The sequence below is a fragment of the Pan troglodytes genome, chromosome 2 (assembly GCF_028858775.2).
Source record: "Pan troglodytes isolate AG18354 chromosome 2, NHGRI_mPanTro3-v2.0_pri, whole genome shotgun sequence".
In the NCBI taxonomy this organism is placed as follows: domain Eukaryota; kingdom Metazoa; phylum Chordata; class Mammalia; order Primates; family Hominidae; genus Pan; species Pan troglodytes.
The window spans coordinates 41,309,284-41,331,369 of record NC_086015.1 but is presented as its reverse complement, the minus strand read 5'-3'; the positions used below and the strand labels follow the sequence as shown (position 1 = coordinate 41,331,369).

The 22,086-nt window shown below is 36.3% G+C and overlaps 1 protein-coding gene across 18 annotated transcripts in view; it reads right to left on the bottom strand.

Annotated features, from left to right (window-relative positions):
• The window catches only part of GOLGA4 (golgin A4), a 120,021-nt gene that overhangs the window by 43,593 nt on the left and 54,342 nt on the right, over positions 1–22,086 (bottom strand). For all 18 annotated transcript variants that reach the window (XM_009445174.3, XM_054681659.1, XM_009445170.4 and 15 more), the window contains 4 exons: positions 20,434–20,581; positions 7,203–7,381; positions 3,594–3,725; positions 899–1,054 (listed from right to left, as the gene is read on the bottom strand). In XM_009445174.3, the coding sequence (XP_009443449.1) occupies positions 899–1,054; positions 3,594–3,725; positions 7,203–7,381; positions 20,434–20,581 (615 nt within the window). The remainder of the gene's footprint in view (positions 1–898; positions 1,055–3,593; positions 3,726–7,202; positions 7,382–20,433; positions 20,582–22,086) is intronic.

Here is a 22,086-nt window from a genome sequence, read left to right as displayed (position 1 = left end):
TCTCATGAAAATGTAATTTTGACTCTGAAGGAGTTAAATAAGGCAGAGCCACAGAATGTCAGAGCTGGAAAGGTCCTAGGATCCTAAGGAATTACTGAATCTAATCTCTTCATGTGACAGGTGACGAAATTAAAGTACAATTAATTTAAAAATCTAACAAGTGGAAGATCTAGGCCTCCTAAGTGTCCATTTCACCCACCATGGAACCTTTTGTAAGTGTTAGTGATGGAAAAATTAAGCATAGTTTAGAACTATAAGTAAGAAGTATGACTGTTTTACTATCTAAATCAGAGCAAAAAAGCTAACAAGTCTAAACATCAGTTAGTTTTCAAAACAGGTTGTACATTTCAAATACTGCTAAGGAAAGGGTCAGACAGGGCCTTTAAAAAAACGTACACTCTGGGACATACACACAAATATGTTCATTACAGGACTATGTTTAGTATGGAAAAACTGGGGAAACCAAATGCAAAAGCAACACACTAGTGTAATTAAACTGTGATATAAGCAGAGGCTGGATTACGTTCAGGACATGGCATAAGATAAACCTGGACAAGCAGAAAGGTGCCAGGGCAAGAATTGCCTACAAAATGAGCCCACTTCCTAGACATCAAGGGTGAGTATGCAATGGAGACGCTGCAGGGTCAGTGAAAAGCAGCAGACTGAGTGGCTGACAGAAATACAGCCAGCTAAAGGCAGAACCAGGAGCACCATGTAATAAACACAGAGCCTAAAGCCAAATCCACTCCCATGCATAGCTCACACTATCTAAAAATGAAGGGCATGTATACATAAATCTAATCCAGTAATCTTCGAAACTTTATACTGACTAGAGACAACAAATTTTCATATGCAAATAATTTCACAACTCCAGAATCTGAATATTATTAAAACTTACAGTTCTGTAAGTCTCTGCTTCTTGCTGAAGGTCCCGAAGTTTATTTTCACTTTCTGTGAGGATTGCTTTTTTCTGCAACTCTAACTCTTCTAGGGCCAAAGATTCTTGCTGTTCTTTTTCTTGGCTGATCTTCAGATATTCTGATTGACTCTTTTCCTGTGCCAAAAATAATTAATACCACCTTAAACGCACATAAATCTTCAGCATTTGCAAAGTACTTCCCCAGGAATCATTCATTTCTTTTGATCTGCACCCAGCCCTGTTGGATAGGTAACGTCATCATCTCTCTCCTCCCATGCTCTAGTCTGCAGAAACAACGCACTATGGCTTTTCCAGTGGGGTAATTGCCACAATTACTACTGATATGAAAAATTTTGTTCCAATAACCCCACTATGTCTGCTATTTTTCCACTACTTAACTGTTTTACAAAACACTGCTGAATGTGAAAGGTCATACAATTGCTACTACCTCATCTCTACACTCCAGAGTTTGATATTTCTACTCTAAGTCTAGAAACTAGATTTTAAGTTTATACAGTTTGTGAGAATATCTCATTTAGAAAGAGACCCCACATGGAAAATCAAACTGAAATCAGAAGATTACTTGTTAATATATGGGGAAGATCAAGACAATATCTATGAAACAAAGCTACATTGGCTCTACCACCCCATCAATCCTGAAAAGCTTCTCTGATTGTCCTTTCATGTATCAATATTCAATTTGAAGTGTTTAGTGTTTTAAGAAGAGAAGCTCTAGACAGTACTTCTAACAGTCAATTAACATATTAAATGTTAATTTCTTAATTGAACTCCAATTAAGACAAGTGTACTTATCCATACCTATTGCTTAGAGCAGATATTGCCAACTGCAATACTTTCAGTTCACTATACTCCAGTGCACTACTTAAATTAAGGAAAGATTTTGTACCATGTTATGAGTAGGTTGATAAGAAAATACTAGTTTCCATAGCATTAATTTTAAAATATCCATTTAAATATACTATATTATTTAATGTAAACTATATTTTAAATATATCTCTATATGCCCATAAAGGAGGAAATTTTAATAGTCCACTGAATTAAGAAAAGGGCAGGCACAGGTACCCACGCATGTGTATATGAAGGCTAGCTCAGTGTCCCCAAAGGTCAGTTACCCCAGCATGAAAACTCAGAGTAGGTCCTTATGACAGGCATTTTTAGCACTATTTATTTCCCACTTTGTTCCTTAACTTTCTTGCCCCTATTTTTAATTTATGTTGTACTGTTACAGTTTAAGAATTCTTGTACAATGCTTTAATTCTTTTCTGGATCAACAAAGAAAACAAATATGTGCCCATATATGTGTAAATTTCATGACCACAGACACCCAATCATACTGTAAATCCATGTGCCCCCACAGAGCTGGGTAGAGAACTTGTTAACTCATTTCAAGAATCACTGCTGCTAGAAATTATCGGGGCCCCAGATGCAACTAAGAGTGAAAACAACAATACATGTAAGAAAGAAGATTAAAATCTAAAATACTATTTATTATCCTTTTACACGGAAAGCATTTTTGAGTTACACATATTATCTTACGGATAATAATTTCATACAAAAACAAATTACATTTTTGTCACTAACACTTTTTTATGGCAACTTATATAAAAGGCTTTCATAAGTGAAGAAAAATATTTTTTGTTTTAAACTTTCAAATTATGCTATTTTAAAAAATCTTTCAACAAAAATCTCAATCTGCTTTCTGGTTGTTTTTGTTAGTTCAGGAAGTTTTTTAATTTAACTCTTTTTTAAGCCATCGTATGGACTGAAAATTAGTACTGAAATTATTCCACTTAAAATAAAAATTACTTGGCCATTTTTATTTCTTCTTCTGTAAAATGCAAGTCAGCCAAAATTTTCTCAGCCTTGAGCTCTGGGTACACTCAGTCTGATGAGATTTTCGACATTCTTCTTGAATTATGCACTCTCTTCTTGAATTATGCAGTCACTGCTTCAATTAATCTATCTTTTCCTTTTTTTGTCCCTAATCATAGCCTACTGCCAGGTGGGAGGGATGGATAAACAAACTGCTTAATGAAAGTGTGTTGGTTATACTGAACATCGACAATGAAAGAGAAATATAAATATTGAAAGAAATTGTTAAAATTTTTTAAATGTTTTAAAAAGAAAGTGTGGCCAAGCGCGGTGGCTTACGCCTGTAATCCCAACACTTTGGGAGGCCAATGTGGGTGGATCACTTGAGGTCAGGAGTTCAAGACCAGCCTGGCCAACATGGTGAAACCCCATCTCTACTAAAAATACAAAAATAAAAAAATAAAAATTAGCCGAACTTGGTGGTGTGCACCTGTAGTCCCAGCTACTTGGGAAGCTGAGGCAGGGGAATCACTTGAACCACGGAGATGGAGATTATGGAGGTTACAGCAAGCCAAGATCTCACCACTGCACTCTAGCCTAGGCAACAGAGCGAGACTCTATCTCATAAAAAAAAGAAAGTGTGTTAGATCAGTAAATTTAATTTTCACACAATACCAAGCTAATAAGCTCTGACAGCTTGCCTACTCTCTATCCTCTCTTTATACCCAAATGTCAAGACTGCCAGTAGTCTGACTTCCAACTGGAATGCAACAGTGAGAGGATGATAACTTTGTAACTCTGAGAAGTATACCTATAGCAGAAAAAAAAAATAGGCACTTACAAGAGCTACTTTCATTTGCTCCTGAAATTCCCTTTCTCGGGTCTGAAGCTTCTTGGTCAGTTCCTGCTCTTTTCTGGCCAGCTCCTTTTCATGAAGCTTCTGTAGCTTAGCAATTTGTTCTTCTGAGGATTTCTGAAAATGAGCCAAATAGATAATATAAGGACACCCAGAATAAAATATGTAACTCCACAACTAAATAGTACTATTATAATTTACTCAAACTAATAAGTTTTTAAGAAGAAAAAATCACATTCCTAAGAGAAAACACATTTCCTGCATAGATCAAAGTCATCAAAGCCATGATAGTTAAAAGAATAACCAGTAGTTTTCTTCTTATTTTAAGACAAGTGCTGCTACTGCTACAATAGACTCCATTTCCACATCTTGCAGGGATGTTCCCTACAAGTCAGGATAGGGGAGCACAGCTGGGGAATAAGGATGCTCTCAGAGAGGGCACTACACTGGTGAAGGTGCGCCCTGGCTGCACCAATCAAATTATGGCCAGCTTTCCAGGCATGTACTATTTATTAAAAGGTACAGGCCTTGTTCTTTTTTTGGATAGGAAACCTCAATCTCATAAAAATGTCAAATCTCATTACATAAATCTAAAAAGTTAATATATATTTTAAAAAAAAAACAGAATGGGGGAGCCCACTGGACAAAATAAACATGCAAGAATAACCAACACTATTTCAAAAAATAAGAGTAATAATAAGAAGCTACCAAATAGCATATTATAAAATTAGAGTAAACAGCTGCACATGGTCAGACAAAGCAATAGAACAGCACAGAGAATGCAGAAAGAAAAACTCACATTTAATACTTTAATAATTTAGTGTGTATTAAAGATAATATGGGTGGGGCATGGTGGCTTATGCCTGTAATCCCAGCACTTTGGGAGGCCAAGGCAGGAGGATTGCTTGAGCCCAGGAGTTCAAGACCGGCCTGGACAAAACAGGCAGACCCCGTCTCTACAAAAAAAAGATAATATGGCATATCAGAAGGAGAAATGTGGATTACTAAATAAATGATTTGGAGACCATTTGGTAGCCATCTGGGAAAAATTTAAGTTGAATCCTTACCTCACTCCTTACACTAAATAAGTTTCAGTTGGATCAAAGATGTTAACAGTAAAAAAAATGAAACCATAAAAGTGCCAGAAGAAAAAATCAAATTTTTAAAAACTGATCTCAGGACTGAACATGTGTTTTTAAATTTAAAAAAAAAAAAAAAATCCACATAGCATTTAAAGAAAAGCCTTATAAATTCAACTACAAGGAAAAAAAAATTTTCTGCGAAAACAAGTTGTAAATAAAGTCAACAAATAACAAACTGAGAAAATTATTTGGCTAAAAGGACGTATGTGCAAAGGGCTAATTCTCACTATAAACAAAGAGCTTCTATAAATCCATAAAAGACCAACAGCCCAATAGAAAAGTGAGTCAAGGATTTGGCCAAATAAATAGAAAAAAATATTTATCATACTGCTAAGAGTTATATATATTAGAATAATTTTTTTTAACATAAACTTGGAAAGATAAAGTTAGATAATGCTATCTTTATGGGGGGGAAACATATTCTAATACATTGCTTGTCAGGGTATAAATTGTCTTCCACAGACCTCACAGCAACTAGGCAACAATTAAAAATACATGTAATCTTTGCTTGAGTTAATATTCCACTTCTAGGCATCTACCCTAAATAAATACAAATGTGAACAAGTATGGATAAGAATATTCACAGGCCAGGCACAGTGGCTCACGCCTGTAATCCCAACAATTTGGGAGGCCAAGGCAGGTGGATCACCCGAGATCAGGAGTTCAAGACCAGCCTGGCCAACATGGAGAAACCCCATCTCTACTAAAAATACAAAAATTAGCCAGGCGTGATGGCACACGCCTGTAATCCCAGCTACTCAGGAGGCTGAGGCAGGAGAATCGCTTGAACGTGGGAGGCGGAGGATGCAGTGAACTGAGATCACACCATTGCACTCCAGCCTGGTGACAGAGGAAGACTCTGTCTCAAAAAAAAAAAAAAAAGAAAAAAAATTCATAACTTGCAATAGCAAAAACTGAAAACAATCTAAATATCTATCAATAGGAAACTGATTAAATTACAGGACATTCATACAATAGAATCTTGAGCAGCCTTTAAAATAAATGGGGTATCACTATGAATTATCAACTACCAATGGCTAAGGAACAATCTCCTAGAAAGATTATTAAGTGGAAAAGCAAAATATAGAACATTCTATATAACATGCTGTCTTTTGTGTTTAAAAAAAGAAAAAACTAAATTTTTAAAAACGATGTCAGGATTGTCCATGTGGTTTTTAAGTTAAAAAAAAAAATCCAGATACCATTTAAAGGAAAGCCTAATAAATCCATCTATAAGGAAAAGAAAAAAAAATCAGAGAAGAGAAATTATATACACAGGCTATCTCTGGGAAATATACTCAAAAAGGAAAACAGCACTTTTCTTTGGGAAAACGGGAATCTTTTCACTACATACTTCATATCTTCTGATTTTTATACCATATGTCTATATTATTACCTTTCAAAATAATACATTATTTTTAAGTTGTTGGAGTCCATGATAACACTACTTATCACATCATATGACTATTTTAAAACTTAAAATATAGTCAGGCAGTTATAGTTAAGGTCTTATATATCCAATAATTGGCCACAAATAATTTCTGCTTTGCAAATTACCTATAGTTCAGCAGGAAGAAGAAAATGAAAGAAATATAATTTGCCCCCCTCAATGCCTGTTATGCACTCATAAGTAAAAGCACAGAAACCTTACCATGAGTTATAGAAATGCATACTGAAACTCTGAAATCCAAGCCTCATCTATTCAGATCTATAATTTATCTTAAGCCATTTTAGTGGCCATTATCAAATATCAAGAATATAAATGGGGAGTCAGTAAAGAAATAGGATAAAATGAGCAAAGTGGCAAGAAAGGCAAACATGACAGGAGGAAAAACAAGCAAAAAAAAAAAAGCAGAAAAAAATGGGTGAGGAAGGAAGCTGGGAGCAGGGAGGGGCCATGATGATGACATGTTCATATTTCTGAAAAATTGAAAATCTATGGGATTTTAAAAATTCATTAATTTCTAAGAGATCTTTCCAAAAAGCTAACTTTTAAAGTGAGGTCTATCTATATTAAGAGTAATCAGAACATTAAGTAACAATGATCCTTTAAAACATTTAAACAATCTAGCCCCTCAGTCACTTACTCCCTCATTCCCTCAACACACATTAGGCAAGTACCTTCTTGGCCAAGTTCTTTGGAGGATATGCTACTGAAGCAGCTAAGTAGCCTATCTTCAAGGTGCCTAAGAGTCGGGGAGCCACAGAACAGTTAAGGCACATCTCAGTTTATAACATAGTCCACTGGAGAGAAAGCAAAGCTTAAAAGGTTCCAAAGAATTACCTAAGTATTAAATGCATTTATCTATCAAAAATTTTACAACCTGAATATCAGAAAACAGTCAATGTCTAAAATACAAACAAACTCTTCTTTACAGTCAAAGAGTGTAAGGAAAAATACACTTAAATTTCAAATTTGTTGTAGCCCATTTCATTACAGAATTATTCTTACTTTCATTACATCAACAACCTCCTGTTTCACCCGACTTAATTCCTGTTGAAGACTGATGCGTTCCTCCTCACTTGTTTTTTCAATAGTTTTTATTTGTTCATCCATTTCTGCCTTCAGTTTTCTCCGTGCTTCCTCTGTTTTTTGGGCTGTACTCAAAGCTTTTTCAAGTTCCTCAAAAGCTATAATGAAAACAGCAGAAAACAAGTATCTCAAGAAATATTATCATTGAGCTAAAGTGTTTTACATTCAATTTTTGAGAACTAAGAGCAGCAGTAGCAGGATAGGTTAAAAAACTCATCATTGTTCTAAGCCAAGAGATACTGGAGTTGTTGAACAAAGCCACAAGAAACGTTCGGTCACCAAAACCAATTTGTCACTGAGTTCTGGATTAGGATATTAAGACTTGTTTATATGAGCCTAAGCTTAGAAGTTTGGAAAAAATAAATTACTGAAGGCTCTCCATTCTCTACCAGTTTCCTTATGGATAGTACATTTAAAGAAATGAAGATATGTCCCTATTTTTGTACTGTATAATTTCAATTGTTTTTCGTTTGCTCTAAAGTTCTTATCATCAATAATTACGTAATACTATTATATACTCACTATGACACTTTTAAGAATGGAAAAACTATTCTTAGGCATATTTTATTTTTAAAAACTTCTTAACTATATAATAAAAGAGCAGAGATTTTTGTTTCTTTTTTAAACATTTACTTGCTGAATATTTTGAAATGAAACTTACTATTTGTGTAAGTTTCAAACCAGAGTTGTTTCCAGGTGACTGGAAAGAAATCTTTACCTGATTCAACAGTATTATAGAAAGGCACTACCACAGCAGGGAGTTTTTGGGTAAGATAAGGAAGAATTCAGGCTCTGCAAAAATAATCATCTTGGCTAGAGTAGTAAGGTTTTTTTCGTGTCTGTGTGTGTGTGTGTTTGAGACGGAGTCTTGCTCTGTCACCCAGGCTGGAGTGCAGTGGTGCGATCTCAGCTCACTGCAACCTCTGCCTCGCGGGTTCAAGCAATACTCCTGCCTCAGCCTCCCAAGTAGCTGGGACCACAGGCATGCACTACCATGCCTGGCTAATTTTTGTATTTTTAGTAGAGATGGGGTTTCACCATATTGTTCAGGCTGGTCTCAAACTTCTGACCTCAAGTGATCCACCCACCTTGTCCTCCCAAAGTGCTGGAATTACAGGCATGAGACACTGCATCTGGCCAGGTCTTTAAGGAAGCCAAACAGCTCAACATTATCAAACAAAATCAGATAGGACGGGTGCAACAGGTGTGTAACTTGGCACCAAAAATACATACGTGTGACCCAGCACATTGGCTCATACCTGTAATCCCAGCACTTTTGGAGGCTGAGGTAGGTGAATTACCTGAGGTCAGGAGTTCAAGACCAGCCTGGCCAACATGGTGAAACCCCATCTCTACTAAAAATTAGCCTGGTGTGGTAGCACACGCCTGTAATCCCAGCTACTTGGAAGTCTGAGGCAGTAGAATCACTTGAGTCTGGGAGACAGAGGCTGCAGCAAGCTAAGATGGTGCCACTGCACTCCAGCCTGGCCGACAGAGCAAGACTTTTGTCTCAAAAAAAAAAAAGTATGTGTTTACGTGTATTTGTGTATACAGATGGTCCCTGACTTATGATGGTCTTAGATTTGTCAACTTCACAATGGTGCAAAAGCAATACTCATTCAGTACACTCCTCCACTTAATAATAAAGTTATGTCTGGATAAGCCCTTCACAAGTTGATATTGGTATTTTCAACTTGCAATGAATTTATCAAATTCTAAACCCATCATAAGTCAAGGAGGATCTGTATATGCCTGTGTATACGTGTACATATATGTGGGTTGTATATGTATGTATGCATGCACACACACACATGCATTATTTGCATAATGATACCCTAGGAAAATCCTACTGCTACTGTCATCCTAGATTATTTCCTTTAGTCCTCACAGTAGTCTCCAGCCTTCCCTCTACCATTGAGATAGACTATAAACAAAACTCAGTTTTCAAGATCGGTGTGTAATCCTACCAAGAAACGTATGTCCCAGGGAGACAGTTGTTCACCGACATATATAATATTTTCACTTCCAGTGGTATAAGAAATGTGGGAACTTCAACCTATGGCAGCTCAGAAAAAAAGCCTTTCATTAACAATTTGGTTTAACACAGTGGTTTGGGCACAGGAATTGCAAACCTGAAGACAAACATCTATTCTAAAGCATTTTATTAAAGGCAAATTGCCAAGAGAAGGGTGAATTCTGGTAACAACAGGGAAATGCAACTTAGTTTGCTCAATCGTTTAAAAAATAATTTATCTGGCAACCATATATCTTTTTTTTTTCTTTTGAGACGGAGTCTCGTTCTATTACCCAAGCTAGAGTGCAGTGGTGCGATCTCCGCTCCCTGCAACCTCCGCCTCCCAGGTTCAAGCGATTATCCTGCCTCGGCCTCCAGAGTAGCTGGGACTACAGGTGCCCGCCACCAGACCCGGCTAATTTCTGTATTTTTAGTAGAGACAGGGTTTCACCATATTGGCCAAGCTGGTCTCAAACTCCTGACCTCGTGATCCGTCACGCTGGCCTCCCAAAGTGATTATCTTTTATATGAAAAGCAAATCTATCCAATTTATTTTATATGCCCAAAGTATAAAACTGATACTCAAATAAGGTCTAAATTTCAAAGGAATATTAATTAGCTGAAATCATTTATAAAGATTCCTATTGCCAGATGCAGTGGGGGGCTCATGCCTATAATTCTAGCACTTTGGGAGGCCAAGGTGGGAGGATTGCCTGAGCCCAGGAGTTCAAGACCAGCCTAGGCAACACAGTGAAATCCCATCTCTACAAAAAAATTAAAAATTAGCCAGGAGCCATGGCTTGTACCTGTAGTCTGAGCTACTCTGAGCAGCTGAGGTGGGAGGATCACTTAAGTCTGGAAGGTCAAGGCTTCAGTGAGCAGTGATTGTGCCACTGCACTCCAGCCTAGGTGACAAAGTGAGACCCTGTCTCTCAAAAAAAAAAAAAAAAGATTCCTATTCTAACTTTACTGGCATTTGCCTGCAAACCCCAAGATGATAATCCTTAGATACAAATATGTTGGAAACAAAAATGGTGTCTTTGTTTTACATATTCTTTTACTATAAATTCTAACGTTAAGCATACAGAAAATACGGAAATAATGAACGCTTACTACTAACAAGAAATTAGTTCCCTCACTTAAAAAAATCAGTCAAGTAAAGTGACTAATTATGGGAAAGATTCTGAAACAAAGTGCTTACTGCCTAATTAGTTTGTGTTGAAGGTTTAAACGCTGGAGGAATGAAAAAAGGTTATGACAATGTCTTTTAATGCTTAGATGTCATCAGCCCCTTTTCATTATTATCCAGCATATAAAATTGCATCTCAGCATTTCTGAGTAATTCACAGAAATATCTTCAATCAGGCTCTGGAGAAACTGAAGACAGTTTTGATATCCTTTCAGCAAAATAAGAGTTTAAATGAAAACCTTTTGTCAATTAAGTAAAATAAAACAAAACTATGTAGTCAATACTAGTGAATTTTCTGTTTTCATTTTTTAAATTCCAGAATCCAGCACAGTATAAAAAAAAAATGTAATGTTCTCACCTTTCCAAACAACAAAAAATCCATGCCACAAGTTCCTGTTTAGATATAATTTTCTGCTAATTAAGTTTTCTAATCTAGTCAGTAAATTTCAGGATATTCTTCTATATACAGTCGAATTTTAGTGTTTAATCCACTAAAAGTTTGTCCAAGTCAACTTATTATCCATCATACAACGATGAAAGTAGGATGGATTTGGTTTCACAGTTCTTTTCATCTAAATTTAACCCTCTCTCCCACTTTCCAGTACCATGTCAGGGAACCAAATAATTTCACACCTAGAAAGAAACCATTGAAATCTTTCATTGACATATGGTAACTGAAGCATCCAAATTTTCCTTCAGATGTTAAATCAACTTGAATATATAAGCCTGATGATAGAACTTTAAAATTGGCTTTAAGCAACGATCCATACCTTGCCATATTTTTAAAAACTAAGAATGCTGACATGGATCGAGCTCCATTGGGCAATAATGTTTCTTACTAAAGCAGAATTTCTGAGCCAATCAATTACTAATGGCTTTTAACTCTCAACAAAATGCAGTATGTTATACTTCTTTCTGACACAAAACTCACTGCTTTCCGCCTCCCCATCGTGCTTTAAGGAAATGTTAAGTGGCCAAAAACAGCGGTGGGGAAAGGCATTTATATTTTATATATATATATAATATCCAAACACAGAAAACATATTTCAAACCCATTATGGATTCTACACTGTATCACAAATGAAGCCACTTCCTCACAGGAAATCTGCCTCCAACACTGAGTCTCATCACTATGTTTAAAGAGGATATACTGAGAGTTTACTTACTATCCAGAAACATCTCACCTGACCTTGTAACCCCTAGAAATGGTGCCCACAGCCTACTAATATTCTAAAAGTGAATTCCCTACCCTTTCCAAAGTGAAACTAGGATTTTAATGTAAGTACTAAAAAAGTATGTTCAAAATGTCTAGACAATTTATCTTTCAAATTCCCAACAAAAGATAAGTTAGTGGGGAGAAATAAAGCGTGCATCAGTCACAGCTGACAAGTCTTCTGCCAACATGCAAGAGTGCATGGGAAAACCACAGTCACGGCACACATCAATAGGAAGGCTAAGCACGAACTGCCGCAGAATGTTGCAAGAACACACTGTGTTCTTCCAAAGCAAAATTCAATGTATCTCAGGCAATTTTTATTTAAAAAAAAAAAAAAAAACACACACACTTTAAAAATACTTTTAGGTCAATCTTTAATGAACTGTAAGTATGATCCTCTGTCAGTTAAGTAAAATGCAGGGCAGACCCTTTATTGCTAGCTCCTCACTTTCCAGTTCAGATGAGGTTCACTCACATCCATGGGAATTATAAAAATAGACAAATGCTCTCTATAAGGGTTAAATGAGAAAGGTTGACAATCTGTAGCTCAATAATCCAACCATTCAGTCATCAAATACATACTTAGCAGCTGTTTACCAACTGCCAAGCATATGCTAGGTATTAAGTGACAAAGAAAATATTTCACAAAAAGATAGCTGAAGTAGTAAGAAAAGGGAATAAAATAACTAATCCTTAGATACAGCTAGGAAGAATGTGGCATTGTTTTTGCTACTCCAGCACTTCTTAGGATACTCCTCATCCTGAGCATCCTAATCAATTATAATAAGAAATGCCAGAATTCTGAGGTTTCATGCAGCATTACTATTTTGTTACACTGCCCCAGAGAACGCTTCACTATATGGTTAACAAGACCCACTTCTACTCCCAGTGTAGGAAATAAACAAAAATGCAGAAGTGTGAAAAGGCTGTTAACCTCTAGATTAACTGATGATCCTAACAAGCTGGTTAATGACATGAAGAATGAGTAAGTAAGCCAATGCCTGTCTTTATCCCAGCAAAAACAAACAAACAAAATGAGTGAATGAAATGCACTACAAAATGAATGAAATGCAAATTAACAGAAAAAGCAACAAAAAGAATTTTATCAGAATTCCCACTGAATCATCAAGCCTCTTTGGCAAATAAAATCAAAGTCTACAGCAGCAGTTCTCAATATGTGGTCCAAAGATCCTGGGGTCTTGAGACCCTTTCAGAGGATCTGTGAGATTCTCCCTTTTCCAAATATGTGTCTATGTAAGAGTAGATTTTCTTCCCATATTTCAACCAAAATAATACATCACAACGGATTAAATGCAGAAACAGGCATGAAAATCCAGCTGCATTTTATTAAGCCAAGCAATGAGATAATAAAAATGTAAAACAAGGCCATTCTTCACACTAAACCTTATTTTGGAAAATATAGGTAGAATGAAAAAGTATTTATGCTGACATGTAATGGATTTATAACTGGTTTTTTGTTTGTTTGTTTTTTGTTGTTGTTGTGTGTTTGTTTTGAGACAAGAGTCTCGCTCTGTCAGCCAGGCTGGAGTGCAATGGCACAATCTTGGCTCACTGCAACCTCCGCCTCTCAGGCTCAAGCAATTCTCCTGCCTCAGCCTCCAGAGTAGCTGGGATTACAGGCGTGTGCCACCATGCCCAGCTAATTTTTGTATTTTCAGTAGAGACGGGGTTCACCATGTTGGCCAGCCTGGTCTCAAACTCCTGACCTCAGGTAATCCGCCCGCCTCGGCCTCCCAAAGTGCTGGGATTACAGGCATGAGCCATCATGCCCGGCCTATAATTGTTATTTTTATTTTTGAAACAGAGTCTCGCTCTGTCGCCCAGGCTGGAGTGCAGTGGCGTGATCTTGGCTCACTGCAACCTCCACCTCCCAGGTTCAAGCAATTCTCCTGCCTCAACTTCCCGAGTAGCTGGGACTACAAGCACGCGCCACCATATCCAGCTAATTTTTGTATTTTTAGTAGAGACAGGGTTTCACCATGTTGGCCAGGCTATTCTCAAACCCCTGGCCCTCAAGTGATCCACCCACCTCGGCCTCCCAAAGTACTGGGATTACAGGCATGAGCCACCACACCCGGCCTATAATTGTTATTTTAAAAATGAATTAAACAAATATTGTTAAAATTTTTACTTTTAGCCAGGCGCAGTGGCTCACGCCTGAAATCCCAGCACTTTGGGAGGCCGAGGCGGGCAGATCACGAGGTCAGAGTTTGAGACCATCCTGGCTAACACAGTGAAACTCCGTCTCTACTAAAAATACAAAAAATTAGCTGGGCGTGGTGGCACACGCCTGTAGTCCCAGATACTTGGCAGGCTGAGGCAGGAGAATTGCTTGAACCCAGGAGGCGGAGGTTGCAGTGAGCCGAGATCACACCACTGCACTCCAGCCTGGGCGACAGAGTGAGACTCTGTCTCAAAAAAAAAAAAAATTTACTTTTAATTATTAATACAGTAAATATCAATACATATAACCCACATAAATAAAGCTCTTTGGAATCACCAATAAGTTTTAAGAGTGTTAAGAGGTCCCTGAGATCAAAAAGTCTGAAAGCTACTAGTCTAGAGCTTACATAAATGAAAATAAAATACTACCACCCGGTGGCATAAATTAGATAGTGCAATGCTTATCTATAAATTATGGCCTTCACAGAGATTTAATAAATATCACTTTTGCAATGGAAAACTACACTTTAAGCCATACTACAAAATATATAACAAGATTCGTTCTATAAACTGACTATGCTTTGACTTTCAAAAAATTTACCAATTTATCCGAATTTTCTTTTTCTTTTTGTTCGTTTTTTTTTTTTGAGACAGAGTTTCGTTCTTGTCGCCCAGGCTGGAGTGCAACGGCAGGATCTCGGCTCACTGCAACCTCTGCCTCCCAGGTTCAAGTGATTCTCCTGCCTCAGCCTCCAGAGTAGCTGGGATTACAGGCACACGCCACCATGCCCGGCTAATTTTTATATTTTTAGTAGAGATGGGGTTTACCATGTTGGCCAGGCTGGTCTTGAACTCCTGACCTCAGGTAATCCACCCGCCTCAGTCTCCCAAAGTGCTGGGATTTCGGGCGTGAGCCACGGCGCCCAGCCCCAAATTTTCATGTACACTTTACATACATATTTATCTATCAAATACCTTGAAAACATCAGGCTAATGTTGAAAAATATTAAGCTAAAGCTAAGTACATTGATTAAATTAGAAATATAGTCCCGCACCAAAGAAACGTGTTTTTAAATTACTGATGGTTTCAAGTAATAGTGACATTGTTGGAGACCTAAATAATTGCATTTTAAAAGCCACTTAAAATAAATTTTTCCAGCAGTTATTCATTTAGTGCCAAAATACGTACATATTATTTATCTAACATGGCATACTTAAAATCTACTTTCATTCATACTTTTTTTTTTTTTGCCTGAGAAACATGGAATTTTCTTTGTAAAGCTTATTCTAAGTACCCATGATAAGAAAAAAAATAGCCCTTACCCCAGTCCTGTTCATACAAGGCTTGGGAAAGGCACCATGATTCACTTATTGGCATGTGTGGATGCACAAAAATAAGATGTTTTGTGAGACTTAAGACTCCAAGAAAATTTTGTTACATCAATTATCAGCAACTAACAAAGCAGTTAAATACACATGTGATTTTGGTTTGTTATATAAAAATGCATAAATCTTACACATTATTTAAACAGATAAACTATTTTAAAGGGTCCTTCAAACATCAAATAAATATGTTCTAATGAATTTCTTTTGGTGTATCAGACCTATACTATACAAATGAATAAAAAACATATTTCCTGCACAAACACAACATGACAATAAAAAAGCAAAGAATGTTATGAGTTAGTCCAAGTTTTTAAATGCCACCAATCATATAAAACAAGTAACTTCAGCAAAGACAAGGTACATGAAAGGGAAACAGGGTTTACAAAAGTTACTATACTCTAGAAACTTCCCTAATCTAAGCAAAATACTTTATTCATGTTGCATAATTGTAGGAAAAAACATTTTAATGGGAGGGAGGATTAACATTGTGGCATGGGTTACTTTTTTAATGGCTATATATATTTAAATCACTTAAAAGTAGCTAACAAAAAAGACTAAAAGTCTATGGTTAAGAATTTATCCTAAGATAAAATTCAAAGATCTAATAAGCTATATCTCAAAATTGTCACAATAGTATAACAAAAATATATAATAATCTAGATGATAAACAATAAGGAAATGATAACCAAGTAAATGATGTACATGCACTTTGACACAGCCATTAAAATATGTTAACTTTAGCAACACGTAAAAGTGTCAATAACATAATGCTAAATGGGGGAGAAGAACATACAAAATTGAATGTGCCGTATTATTACAATAATAAAAAAAAATTAGAGAAAACACTAAATGGAAATTTACTAAAACAACAGTGATGTGATTTTCTCTATTTTCCAATTTTTTGGTAATACACTGCATTAATAATTAGCTACCCCTATCTCCTATCCTGATACACACACACACACACACACACAGAGAGAGAGAGAGAGAGAGAGAACAGCCAAGAACTAGTGTGAACTTCAGTAGCATTAACATTCTACACTGGTGCTACACTGAGGATATAATTTCCTGGAGAGTTAAAATACAGCATTATGTACTTAAGCTGAATCACCAAACTTTCCCAAGTTTAAAATCTGGTTAATAGAAGATATGACCATCTGTTCTTAAGTAACAACTAGAAAGAAACACTATCAACAATTATAGAAGCGCTTATAACCAATAAACTAATTTTTTGTTTTCTTTATCCACTAAAATACATATTTTTAACAAAACAAGAATGCTATGCTCTCATACGTCAAAAACTATGCCTAACATTTCTACTAGAGAGGAGACTATTTAAGAACTACAGGTTGATACACCATCCTGAAATCGGTACACCACTGTATTCACAGTCTCAGTATTTTATAATAGAATTATTCTTTTTATGCCAGCATGCAAAAACAGAAAAATAAAATAAAGAAAACAAACAATCATTCTGTTTAAAATCAAAGACATTCAGATTTCCTCTGTCCTCCAACATATGAAAGGCACCACAATTCATCTAGAAAAAAATATGAGGAGCAGCTTAAGAGACTGTTTCCCAAGAAAAGTAGTGGGGAACGTTCTTGAGCTGATTTTGACATCCAGAATAAGTGAGCCAAAGGAATTAGTGATTTGTCTACTAATATTCACATCAAGAATTACCAGCAATATCAGAATTAAATTTCTTCACAGTTGAAAATGCATTTGGAGAGTTTATTTTCTAGATAAGAGTTTTATGTAGACATATCTACTTCTAAAATCCTAATAGCAAGCTGTAATGATGTTAATGTTTCCTTCACATGGCCAGTTCTTATATTTAGCCTTTGAATTTTAAATCTAACAAAGAATAAAACAAATATTTAATAGAGCAGTTGAATTTTCCAATAGCCAGACTATTTATAGAAATCCTACTTCCTTTACATTGACCTTTTCTTATGTTTAGTACTTAATGGGAAGTTTTCTTTCAATTGGCATATGCCTTTACATTTGAACTAAGAATCACTTCCTACTTGAACAGTTCTGTTTAGACTCAACTAAGACTATTAAATGAAATACAGTTTGTGTGCAAAACTAGCTTTCATTATAGATGTAAAAGGCATTATCTTCAATGTAGAGCCAGTTTGTTACAACTTTGCATCATAGCCCTCAATTATTATGACTACAAATATAATTTTTAAGAAATCTATAAAAGCACTTAAACTTTGTTATCTAAAGACTTTCCAAAATAAATGTATCCATTAATAATTTAAATCTGGCAGGGCGCAGTGGCTCACGCCTGTCATCCCAGCACTTTGAAAGGCCAAGGAGGGTGGATTACCTGAGGTTGGGAGTTCGAGACCAGCCTGGCCAACACAGTGAAACCCGGTCTCTATTAAAAATACAAAAATTAGCCAAGTGTGGTGGCACACATCTGTAAACCCAGCTACTCAGGAGCCTGAGGCACGAGAATCACTTGGACCCAGGAGGCGGAGGTTGCAGTGAGCCGAGATTGTGCCCAAAAAAAAGTAATAATAATTTAAATCTTATTTCTTTTAGTATTTATTTTTTATTTTTGACAGTATTAATAGAAAAAATTTTAAACCTTTACGCTATCAAATATTTATAAAAATATGGTTTATGAAAATCACACTGAAAGACAAAATATATCTGTGTTTTGGAGAAGCAAGCAAGGGAAGGAAAGCTGTTCTACTAAAGGTTTAACTGGAACATATACCTGAAAATTTTATCCGCATGTGAATGAACTATATATTTTGTCTACCTTTTCATCATTTACCCTTTTCAACTTGATATTGATTAATCAGTTTCTATCTCCTCATTAAGTACACTGAATTTTAAAAGAAATGTAATCCCCTGACCAACATTTTCTCTCTACTGGCTACAACAGTCAACAGAAAGCAGTTCTAAAAATGGAAAGGCTTGATATGAGAAGCTGAGGCTATGCATTAGATTTTCTGTTCACTGAAAGCAAACCTGTTGAACCAATGTCTTACAACACTCAAACTGCTTCAAGTCAGTCTTCAAAGATTATATTCTGAAAGATGCCATCTACTCTCTCTAAAGGGAAGTTTTCTTAGGTTTGATGAGAACAAATTCATTAACTAAATTCCCCAGTCACTTTATCCATAAAATAAGTCCAAGAAGATGGGAAGATACTTATGAAATAGTCAACTATTTCTCTGTCTAGAGACCCAGTCCCCTCCTTAACACCTTAAAATCTGGTTTATAAAATCATTTCTCAAAACTGCATCCTCCAAATCAAATCCTTGCCAAATTCAAGGACCTTTTCAAAGTCTTCATCCCACCTTCTCCATTTCTTGAAACATATCTTATATTCCCCCAAAAAACTATCCACAATTCCTATGACTTCATGAGGTAACTTTTTTTTCTCATTTATGTCTCATTGCCAAACTCAAGACCTCTATATGGTTAAGAGCACAGACTCTGAGTCACAATGCCTGGATTAAATCTTGAGTATATACTTATTCTCTGTGCATAAATGTAGGTAAATTACTTAACTTCTATGTTCTTAGGTTTGCTTATTTGTAAAATGAAGATAATAGTACTATTTCATACACTTGTGAGGATGCAATACAAGTAAATACAAGCAAAGCCCTTAGAGCAGAGCATTACTAAAGTAAGTAATGGCTAGCAGTAGTATTAACAATAGTAGCAGCAGTAGTAGTAGCAGCAACAAGTGCTAAATAAGTGTCAGCAGAAGCAGCTGCTGCTGTTACCACCACGACTATTACTACTACTGTAAAACTTAATCTTTTGTAGAAATCCGCCTCTCCTACAGATTTAACCACAGGCTTCAATCCTAGGCTGATGACTCCTGAAAGATGTTCCAATTTCTTATTTCCAAATTTCTGCAACTCAATTCCATTTGAAAAGCTCATGACTGGCTCAAATTCAGTGTATCTAAAAAACCCATCATTTCACTCCAATTCTCAACTTCCCCATTTAGATTTCCTATTCTAATTCCACACTACTATTCATTAAGTGTCCTAAGCTTAAAACTTTGGAGTCAATTTAGAGTCCTTACTTTTCTTCTGCCTCCCTGAGTTGATCAGATACCAAATTCTACAGATTCTACCTTTCTTCTCCTTCCCAGAACCACCATCCTAGCAAGGTGGCTAAAGCTCACAGTCCCTCAAACTGGATTTCTGTCTTTGCTTCTAAGTTTGACTTCCTATTTCATTTCTTTTCTACATAAAACCCTAGCTCCCATCACATTATGCCTTCCTATTACTGGTTTCCTGTTACTCTGTATATCAAAGTCTAAACTCAGCTACCTACCTTTTAAGATTTCAATAGTCAGTTCCTTTACAATCCAACTGCATTTCCCACTTCAGCAAGAATGGTTTTCAGCTGATTCACACACCCACTATGATCACTGTGCCTGTTTACGGCATTGTAGCATCTGAAATGTGTGCTGCCCACACCTCTCTTGTTAGGCCCATTCTATTGATTATTTGAGGTCCAATTCAAAACTCACATCTTCACTGATGTGAAGGCACAGTTCATCCTGCTCTCTCCTCTTTCAAACATCCCTCCTTTCCTAGCTTTAGTCGGTTTTGTACCTTGTTGAATATTATGCTGGTTTCTATACTTTATAGCCCAGCATTTATTGTGTCAAAACATGCTATTAACACGGAAGTGTTCATTATTCTCTTTAAAAGCAGACTGTAACTTATACTTTTTGTTTACCCTAAAGCATCTATAAGGTAGCAATTATTTAATAAGTACCATGCTGTACCTACTGGGAAGTTCTACAATTTTAAATTTGAATTTTGATACTCTGTCAGCACACATTTTCTGTAAGGGGCCAGATGATAAATATTTTAGGTTTTGTAGACCACATATGGTCTCTGTCACATATTTTTCTTTTGTTCAAGTATTTAAAAATGTAAAAATCATCCTTAGCCTACGGGCTGTACATAAATAGGCTGTGGGCTGGATCTGGCCCACAGGCCACAGTTTGCCAACCTCTGCCTCCTCTAATGAGCAGATGGGTGTCTTATTAGGAGCCTCTATAGTTAAGAATTTTTATCAATATTTAACTCATTTTTAAAAATACTGGTCAAGCACTTTAAATAATTTTTGAGTTCCAACATAAAACAAGTAACCCTCGAGTTCTTACCAGCTCTTTCGGACTTTTCTTTCTGTTCCCGTAATTCCTCTCCCTGGGTAGTCATCTGTTTGATGCGACTACGGAGTTGAGCAATTTCTTCTTCTTTCATTTCCAGGGTTTCATGCATCTGACGTTTTGTCTCTGCGATTACCATTCCCTGAATAGAAGTGAAGACTCTAAAACATTTGCATAACAAAACTGCATCATCAACAGCACAGATAAAACTTAATTTAAAAGGCAGAAAAAGGCCAGGCATGGTGACTCATGTCCGTAATCCCAGCACTTTGGGAGGCCAAGGAGGGTGGATCACCTGAGATCAGGAGTTCGAGACCAGCCTGGCCAACATGGCGAAACCCTGTCTCTACTAAAAATACAAAAATTAGCCAGGCATGGTGGTACATGACTGTAATCCCAGCTACTCAGGAGGCTGAGGCAGGAGAATTGCTTGAACCCAGGGGGCAGAGGTTGAAGTGAGCTGAGATCACGCCATTGCACTCCAGCCTGGGTGACAGAGTGAGACTCCGTCTCAAAAAAAAATTAAAAATTAAAAAACAAAAAATAAAAGGCAGAAAAAAATGATATTTCTTGCTAAGTACAGCGTAACAATTATTTCGATACTTCACAAACTGAGGTCTGTTTTCTGCTCTAATCCTATTACCTAGCATAACGGTATTTTTTACACTACAAATTTTAATAGTTTAATCCTTAAAGCATTAAAACATTATTATTTAAAAGATTTATTTTATAACCTTTCTACAAATGTGCTATCTGTCTTAGTAAACAGTTTATAATGAACAAAATATAGTCTTCTGAACCTGGCTTGGCACTACAATAAACTACAAGTATTGATCTGTGCTATAACATGGGGATAACCCCAGACACTTGAGAATGGAAGGTGCCTGCTGCCACACTGGATAAAGCAAAATCCCAGGACACATCTACCTGGTTTTTCTCTTTCTTCCTGTGACTGTTTCTGGTACCACCACTATTCCTTACTTTGTAAGGCATCCCCATTCCTCCAACTTGCTAGTTACTTCTGTTCCCTCTTTCTGGATAATCTACACTAGAAATGGAGGTCGGCGGGGGAAAAAGACAACTAAATGGTATACAGTAAAAAAGTCATTTAGGACTAACAAAAAATGAGGTGGTTCACTTGTCTCTCGAAAAAATGTTCAGACTTTGTGACAACTATTTCATGGTCTTAAGATTAGCACCCTCTCCGCAGGGTTTGCCAACCCTTGCTTTAAAGTATGACTCTTCCAGACGGCTAATATTAATGGAGAGACAGAGAGATAACAACCACGTAAGTGAGGCATTGCTATATGAAATCTCAAAACAAAATCATGGGCTTTCAGTTTCTTCAAAAACCAAAATATAGTGGAAAGAGAAGGAGAGAAGATAATCGAACCAGTAAATTAAAAGAAATCTTAAGAGTCATATCAACCAATTGCAATGAAAAAACTTTATTTGGACCCTGATTCATAAAAGAGCAAAAAATATATGAGAAACTAGAGAAAATCCGAAACTGACTAGATAGCAGGTCATATTTAAAAATTATTAAATTTTTAGATGTGATCATGATAATGTGGTTATAGTATTGTAAAAATAACGTCTTTTATTTTAAAGATATATTAAAATACTTTCGGAAAAAAATGATAAAAT